The sequence below is a fragment of the Procambarus clarkii genome, chromosome 70, assembly GCF_040958095.1.
Source record: "Procambarus clarkii isolate CNS0578487 chromosome 70, FALCON_Pclarkii_2.0, whole genome shotgun sequence".
NCBI lineage: Eukaryota > Metazoa > Arthropoda > Malacostraca > Decapoda > Cambaridae > Procambarus > Procambarus clarkii.
Genome location: NC_091219.1, coordinates 21,278,837 through 21,288,143, shown reverse-complemented (window position 1 = coordinate 21,288,143; position 9,307 = coordinate 21,278,837). Strand labels below are relative to the sequence as shown.

At 45.2% G+C, this 9,307-nt stretch overlaps 2 protein-coding genes across 2 annotated transcripts in view; both read left to right on the top strand.

Annotated features, from left to right (window-relative positions):
• Positions 1-469, top strand: part of LOC138355988 (uncharacterized) — a 486-nt gene extending 17 nt beyond the window's left edge. The window contains exon 1 of the mRNA XM_069311534.1: positions 1-469. This exon is cut by the window's left edge and continues 17 nt beyond it. Coding sequence (XP_069167635.1) covers positions 1-469 — 469 coding nt within the window.
• Positions 470-4,707: 4,238 nt separating this feature from the next.
• The window catches only part of LOC138355987 (streptococcal hemagglutinin-like), a 36,208-nt gene continuing 31,608 nt past the window's right edge, over positions 4,708-9,307 (top strand). The window contains exons 1-2 of the mRNA XM_069311533.1: positions 4,708-4,791; positions 4,876-5,440. Coding sequence (XP_069167634.1) covers positions 4,708-4,791; positions 4,876-5,440 — 649 coding nt within the window. The remainder of the gene's footprint in view (positions 4,792-4,875; positions 5,441-9,307) is intronic.

Sequence of the window (9,307 nt, the reverse complement as noted above, 5' to 3'; positions counted from 1 at the left end):
CAACATGAGTACTAGTTCCTCCAACATGAGTACTAGTTCCTCCAACATGAGTACTAGTTCCTCCAACATGAGTACTAGTTCCTCCAACATGAGTACTAGTTCCTCCAACATGAGTACTAGTTCCTCCAACATGAGTACTAGTTCCTCCAACATGAGTACTAGTTCCTCCAACATGAGTACTAGTTCCTCCAACATGAGTACTAGTTCCTCCAACATGAGTACTAGTTCCTCCAACATGAGTACTAGTTCCTCCAACATGAGTACTAGTTCCTCCAACATGAGTACTAGTTCCTCCAACATGAGTACTAGTTTCTCCAACATGAGTACTAGTTCCTCCAACATGAGTACTAGTTCCTCCGACATGAGTACTAGTTTCTCCAACATGAGTACTAGTTCCTCCAACATGAGTACTAGTTCCTCCAACATGAGTACTAGTTCCTCCAACATGAGTACTAGTTCCTCCAACTAGTACTCATGTTGCTCCAACTAGTACTCATGTTGCTCCAACTAGTACTCATAAACAACAGTAGCGCCTCAGAAAGCATCTCCAACAGCAGAAAAGCCAAAACGTTCAGCGCAGACAGAAGCACTTTCCCCTCCAACATCAATTCAAGCACCATTATCGCCTCCAGCATGGGGGACAACAGCCATAGCACCCTTAGACAGCACCAATGCCTCCAGCAGCAGCAGCAGCAGCTCCAACATCAGCATCAGCAGACGCGCCCGCAGCTTCAGCACAAACATCAGCAGCGGCTTCAACATCGTCGCAGACTTGCACAATATCACCTCAGAATTGGTTCACCGAAATCCGTGTTGCTGGGATGACGAGGATATGAGAGAATAATTGAGCTAAGAGACTCATTGAAACGTAATCAAACTCCAGTGTGACGCTGGTGGAATGTAATCAGCATTGTTCCACTGTGTTGCTAGTGGAATGCATTTAGTACAGCTGCTGTGTAGCTTGAGTAACCAGATTTGTTCCATTGCGTCGATACTGAAATGAAAGCAGACTTGGGGCAGTGAACCGCTTGTGGAATGTAATCAGGCCTATTCAAGAGTCATTGATTATAACCATACATATTATATTTTACCGATAGTGGAATGAATCCATATTCATAACCCATGAGTTATTTACCCTAGGATCAATAAAATAATTTTATAAAACATTGAAAGGCCAAGTGATCGTCAACTGGGCTCCGCTAAAGTATACCTTTCCAGTATACTCCAAGATGGAGATGCTACGACATGGACAGTGATAGTATATATGAACATAAGAATAACTGAAACAGTAAGCTCATTATAGTTCGTATGAGGCAGCTGCAAGTGCCAGCTCCACAGACTCATTCATGTGTATCACTTGCTCATGAAACTTCCCAGCGATCTCATGTCTCTTGTGATCCTACCGGAAATTACTCCGGTAATTTCTCCATAATTTAGCCCGCTTGTTTCCAAACTATTTAGAATTTTACACAAAAATTATAATAACAAGAGTTAAAAGGCATATTTAATACCTAATAATACCTTCAAATGGAATTATCTAAATATCTTTCATAACATAACCTAAGCTTAAAGAATACTATTGAAAAAAAAACGGAAAAATAACAATGAGAAATAACATAAAAAGGCTAATTTACGTTGTTATTGATGCTAGCCATTGTTGACTAATAAAGCTATAAGCAAAGTGTGAACATAGCACAGTACTCTTTATATGAGAGATGCCTAATGAATTGTTTAGTATAATGCCCGATTTTTCATAGCAAATTCTAGTACATCCGTAAACTTTAAACTGAAAGTGTAGATGGGCCTCCAGAGGCCCATCTACACTTTCAGTTTAAAGTTTACGGATGTACTAGAATTTGCTATGAAAAATCATTAGCTAACATGCTAAATGTGTCATTCGCTGGAGTGAATCTAACGGGTGTCACATCACGGGAACTCACATCAATATTTATTGATGTGGGGTGTTATGAATTCAGCTCGCGGCTCAATAAGCATTCTCAGATAAATAACAATAACTTCAGGGAACACAGCCCCTCTCCTGTGCCAGGTAAGCCCACTACGGGCTCACCATAGCCCGTGCTACTTGAAACTTTTTGTTCCAAGTAGCGAATCTTAAACAACAACAACATTCAGGGAGCGTGGCAAAACATATGTAAATCATTAATAGTGCGGGGTGTTAGAAAAAACAGTGTTCAACTTGAAAACACAGTTTATTCAACCAGTACTAGCTACTACTACAAGAAAAATATCACTGATGTTACTTGAATCCTTCCTGTGACACCTTTACGACAGCTAGACACCAGCCACGAGTATAACCACAGGATCCTACCTCTAATCACGTTATGCTGGATAAATGAACTAACTTGAACAATACTGAGTGTTCACAGAGGATACAATCAAGAAATAAGATACTAAGTCTATAATCACTATTGCAACAACAACATAGTAGGTTATAAGACAAATCTCCAGTAACCTCCTATCAGTTACTATGCACTCTTTGTATCCCCCTCCCCCCTAGCAAGGCAGTTGCAATGCAATTAATCTAATAGCCTTCAATGGTATCACAATGACTAGTGGGATTACTGGGAACTCCAGCAACCCACCTTATTAGATTCTTACGTTAACACTTCGTCTCATGGACGATCAACAATCAATGACTAATTAATTACGTTAATACTGATAGTGGCAATTATGTTAATTCACTGCCAACAGCAGTGAGCAACAACTCTTACGTTAACTTAATCTTGTCTCCCACAGACAAGACAAACTGCCACAACTATCACTCGTAATTCGGAATTACATAGACACTTGACCCGTCAAGCATTCAGTGAGTAATACCCTTAATTCCTGTACTATGGACAGCTAATTAATCGCAGCACGAGTTCAGTTATCGGATACTATCGCCTATTCGATAGTTCACTACAATTCTATGTTCAAAGTGCTATGAGGTAGGCAATTACCTTTACCTGCCTTGAGCAATCAATTACTATCCCACAGATCAATATTTAATTATTCACGTATACGTTACCCTCAACACTTGCTCAACAGCTATAACATCAACGAAGTGAATTCCCTCTGGGGTTCTACTTACCCTAATTAACTCAGGTGACTAGTTAACTATCCCAAGGACTGATAACTAATCACTACGTCTGTGTTACTTATTAATGACTTTACTCTCCACAGAGTCAATCAAATTACCTGTCAAACTGACAGATACTTAATAACTGACGTTACGTTAAGGAAAACAATGTAGCCTTTGTGTAAGTCGATCAAACCCTGATCGGAATTAACTACGTTGATATCTGTGAATCCTTATTTGCCTGTCCAACTTGACAGATAATTTGCACCAGACAGTTACGTTAATGCAAGCCTTCCGCTCTACCAGAATTTCTACACCACTGTCTGACTTCGCCTGAAGTGGCTGATTGGCTCCAATCCCTTGACCGACCAATCAGCTGTCCCTTGGAAAGATAATTAACCCAAACGTATCTACGTTAACTCAAGCTGTCTTGCACGACAATACCTCTACAAGCAATGGGTGTTCCCTTGGTGACGTGACATTAATTACTCTTCTTAATTAATGCTCACTGAATCCTTGACTTCGATGACAACCAAATTTACACCGAGTTTTCGTCACATGGACAAGTTCACTCACGACACAGTAACACAACACCCGGTGAATTAGAATCACGACCCAACAATTGCAGCTCACTTGCAATGTCAATTACTGAAAACTCAGTAATAACTACGCTCGGCTTCGTGACACTATAATTATGTGTCATACCCACTGACTTCATCTGTAGCTCTCTGCTATTAAACGCTATGTGGATCACTAAGGAGATACTAACTCTCCTAATCAACTTGGGAAATGATTAGCGATTCCCCCGGATCAATAATTACTCCCATGAATTTACGCTACTCGACAGAGCTGTCACTCCCGGTAACGGCGTCAATTACTTTTCACGGCAAATCCACCAAATTACGTTAAACCGGTCAGCTATGCTTATATATAAATTACACTTGTCACTAGCCTTGGAACACACAATTCACTAGTAATAAACACACTGGTAACACGCCACAATATCCTATACCAGGAAAACACCAGTGTTAAACAGTTACACTACCCTACATGATGACCGGAACTGGAGCTCCTGAAATGGACTTCACATGTGGACACGGGGGATATTTCATAAACATTTACCTAGAAATGTAATCAACACATAACACCACACCAATATGAAGTATAATAAGTCTTGGACGGCCCTACCTGTCCGACATTACTACACAGCTGAATGTGTTTCTGGAGTTGCGCCCTAGCTGCCTGTGGGGTGTGGACGTATTGCCTGACCTCTCTGACAGTTGGTGGGTGTTTGCCAGTTTGGCCGGCTGGGGGCGTATGCTTCTCTGCCTGCCTGGACAGTGCTGACATGGATTTCAAGATGGGGGTCCCACTTTCCCTTGTAGTGCGGGCTCAGTCCGTGGGCCTCGAGTTTTCTGGCCGAGTTGGGTACCCTGAGGTGGCGCTTGTGTTGTGTGAAATGCTTCATGTCCCTGTGGTGGACGTTTATGGCACCGAGTTAGTGACAGCACGTCGGATTGGTGCCCTCACTTATGTCAGTGTTCACGGAACACCATTGGAATTTCCGGAGGGACTACTACAGCGTTACTTCGGCCAGTTCGGCATGGTTGTTTAGTGCGCAATTGCAAATGCTTTCATCGTGGACGCTCAATGGTGTGCGGACGAATATTCGCACCCTGAGAATGCGGCTACGATCAGACATTCCGTCCTCGGTGAGACTCCTGGGATACCACGTTCCGGTGTTTTATGCCCGCCAGCCTCGGACGTGTTATTATAGTGGCCTTTTGGGCCATTAGGCTGATGGGTGTTCTGCGCCAGCTGTTGCGCCCGTCAACCTCTTCGGTGAGGAGGATTTCCCGCCGCTTCCTGTGGAGGAGGCTTCGGTTGGTGTGGATGTGAACATCTCTTTGGCCGATGCTGTGCCTCCTGTGTCGACTGTTGCACCTCCTGTTGTTGTCGCCTCTCCTCCTAAGGTTGTGTCGCCATCAGGTGCTCGTCCTGCTCCAATTCGTGTCCTTGGAGTTCCTGTGGATCTTCCGACTGCCTTCTGCACGGCTCCTCCATCTTCGAGTTCTTCACTTGCCACGTCTGACTCTGCGCCCTCGCCGTGTGTTCCGGCTGTGCTGGGTGCTGCTGAGGATATGGCGCCTCCTCCTGTGCCCGGCCTGGTACCCCATGTGGTTGAGGATGCTGCTGTTCTACGACGAGCGTCGGTTCGTCCGGCTTATGTTGCACGTGTCTCTGAGTCAACCTCCAGATCTGATGATGTGCGGCCGGAGCCAAAGCGTTCCCCGCGTTCTTCTTCTGCCTGGGCTAATGTTGGCGATTTCGACGACTGTGGATCTTCCGGCGACACAAGGGGTAGCTCCGGTTGCGTTGCGTTCTATGGTGGTGGCAGAGGTGCATCTGCCTGCGGATGCTGGTGCCGGTGTTTCGACCTTCCCTTCTGGTGCTGGTGCCTGTGGATCATGCTTCAGGTGCGTCACCTGTGTTGGATGGTTCCGGTTCTTCGAGGGGGGATGTTTCCCCTGATGAGGTTCATGGTGAGAGTGGTGACCTGGTGGTAGAGTTAAAAAAAAGCTGCTCGCTCTGGGGGATTCCGTGCCCCCTTCCTCGTTCCCTGTTTCAACGGCGGAGGTCTTGACGCCTCTCCCATCTCTGGCCGTCTCTTCTGTATCTCCTACGGTATCGGTGGAGGTGTTACTGTCTCGGCAGCCATCGCCTTTTTCTCCTGTGCATTCTGCGGCGAAACCATCTCGTCGGCCTACGTACGCTTCTTCGGTGTCTTCTGCTTCCTCGGAGGGGGTGTTTCGCACTCCCCTGCCTCGTTATGAGAATTGCGTATGCGAGCTTCGGGAGTGGCCGTTTCCGCCTGATTTGGTGATTCCTGAGCTTATGCGGGGCCCCGCGGAGGCAGGGGGATCGTTCCCCTACCGACATGGAGTATTTGGTTTGGGAGGCCTATAAGCAGAAGTATCCTCTGGATGAGTTCACTGAGAAATATATTCCTGTCTCTGAGAAATGTCTTCCAATCCCGTGATTCCTTGCACCACCCCTGCACCTCCTCTCCTCACCCCCAGATTTGCTGTGCTAGAGACAGGTGTGGGCCAGGGTGGAAGCACATGTACTGGAGACAGGTGTGGGCCATAGTAGAAACACATGTACTGGAGACAGCTGTGGGTCAGGGTGGAAGCACATGTACTGGAGACAGGTGTGGGCCATAGTGGAAGCACATGTACTGGAGACAGGTGTGGGCCATAGTAAAAGCACATGTACTGGAGACAGCTGTGGGCCAGGGTGGAAGCACATGTACTGGAGACAGGTGTGGGCCATAGTGGAAGCACATATGTGGTTGTGCACCACCTGATGTCCGCCCTCCCAGAGCAGTAATAGTCAGGCTTCTGTATACCATAAGCTGGGTGTGTGAGGCTGTGGTTCTCGTTGTACTGGACATTCAGATGTAGCGAGGCTCGTCTTGACAAATTACTATTTCGTCTTGACTTACTATTTCGTGTCCTGCTTTCTGTAGATTACACATTTACTCTTAATCACCAATATTGCATAGTATTCCGTTACGCACACATTAACTTCGCTTCCTCCTTTATATATATCCTGTAAGATGGCCCATCATTGATACTTCTACTACATATTTAGAGCGCTGTTCCTTAAACTACGAAAGTCTTACTAAAGAACATTTCATAGGGGGAATTATGCGGGACACACGCTAGCGGGCTCCAGCAGTGAGAGGAGACATTAGTGGGATCTCAGGTCCTTCACGGCAGACATTGGGTAAGAGGAATGGATTTGCATCGCTCTATCCCTGCAGGTTTTCTGTGTGTGTGGATAGTTATTATCTTATCACTGTAAGCATTGGAATGATCATGGAATTGATAATTATATATTGGTCTGTGTATTACAATTATTACTTAATCTATACCTATAATAGGTTAAGTAATAATTGTAATTACGAAGCAATAAGATGCTTATTCCTAACATACTAAGAAGGTAAGGTAAGGTCGGTGTTTTCTATGAAGCTTTTCAAGGTAAACTAGTATGTTTAGTATGCCACATATGCACATATTTAATAAGTCAATATTGACTATACGAAAGTGCGAGAACGGGTTGCTGAAAGACATGATCACGGTTTTTCTTTTTTGCCTTTCACGACTGCAATGCGTACGTCGCCAATGTACATGTGGCAGATGCTTCACGAAGCTGTCGGAATTAGCAGAATAGATAATACGAGAGCAACCGTACAGGGCCTGGGAGCAAGGTCGAGTTAGAGTCCTTGAGGGTCTCTTCTCAGACTAGCCTCACCTGGTCCTGCTCCACGTTGATCGTTGGAATCTCCTCAATGATTTAACACTTTAAGGGACTCCTAGGGTCCTCATCACATTTATAGTTTAGTGAATATAGGGCAACTCGGTGTTGAAGACACCTAGAGCTGAAGGTTTGAATAATGTTGGCAGTATTCAGAAGTGGCTCAACGGAAACACCTGCATAAAGCTTAACAGTAGTTTATTTACTAACTTAACCACTAATACACAGGGTGCTTGATTTACTTTAGATTGGCGTCAGAAAGGCTATGGTTGCATTAGCGAGACTCTTGACGTCTGGCTAAACGACTCGTATCCACTCGTGGAGAAACACCTAACTTAACACAGTTGACAGTCAATCATTAACACAGCAACCTAACTGCTGGTATGCAAAGGGTTCACAAGAGTTCCAACCGGATACTCGGTAATGATGATATGCAATAAATCACAACTACACATGTCAATGGGACATGGCAATAACATGCACAATAATAATATCACACAATAACTAAATGTGTGGTGTATGTGAAGCTCACATTACCAGATAAGTGAAATGCAGTGATACCACACAGATAACACGTATACACCGTCGATTCACCTATAACCTGTGACAGGTATGAGAAGGTGAGAACTGTGGTTAATACCACAGATCAACACAGACACAATAAAACAATGACAAGATCTTGTACTTACAGTTAGGGGTACCTCTCTTATTCACTCACTCAGGCACATTTATACAAGCACTCGTAGGTGGCCTGATAGCTGGTTTCGCTCGTAGACACGGAGGGAACTCGCAGTAGGGCGTGCTGTATGCTTAACAGACAGACACACGCACACACACTTGCACTGGCAGTGAGTAAGGTGGTGACGTCACGTAGTACAGTGAGGGCGGCGGCGGGCGCTCGAGCCTACACGCTTGGGACAGAGTGGCTGGCCGCTGCAGGTTACTATATGGTACCATGCAGATACTCTTGTAGTATAGTCACACACAGGTTACTTAGGCGGCGGCACTGCCTTAGTTCACTCTAGGTCACTCACAACGATCTTTGTCACCAGGGGTTACCTGATACCAGTCTGTTTCCCTCTGGAGATTTGTCACTTTAGGCTTCTGAATACTATATTCACAATCGTGATTCTGAGCGAGTGTGGGTATATCGAAAAGACGCTGAGTTAACTTGATAGTGAGGAATAGGATGGTGTTCAGTCTATTGGCCGAATAGACAGAACAGGACACGTCCTCAGTGTAAGGGCTCCCTCACATGAATCCTTTTGCCTGAGGCTCAGGGCGTCTTGTGGGGCACACACAAGGGATTTACAATTTGACCAATAGCATGGCAGTAAATGAGCGGGAACCAATCATATTGAATGTTCGATGATCAGTAGCAGGAGTGACGTCATGAACACGTCACTGACCACGTCAGAGCTGTTATTCTCCATCGCGCCGGTTGACCCCAGAGGTCAGACGGTCGCCTCGTTGGCGTCTCCCCTCTGTCTCTCACGTGGCACCAGCCAATGTACTCATTGACCCTTTGTGGCAAGTATGCTTAACTTCCCTGTATCTACTTCCTGCCTGGACATTCGGCAGCCTCCGTATTATGAAAGTGTTCCTGGTTAAGTGGGCATTCTGGATATACCCAACATGTCAGGTCACTATCCAGGGTTTAGAGAAATGGGCTTATGCACGAAGGTCGGTGCACTGTGCACTGCAATGAGCCATTTAAATCAGCTGTGGGTGAATCTCGAGAAACCATATTCTCACAATCACCACATGCAAAATTCTCAGTGGAATTGACAGGGTAGACAAGGATGGATTATTTAACACGTGTGGTACACGCACAACAGGACACAGGTGGAAGCTGAGTAACCAAATGGGTCACACAGACATTAGAAAGAACTTTAAGTAGAGTAGTTA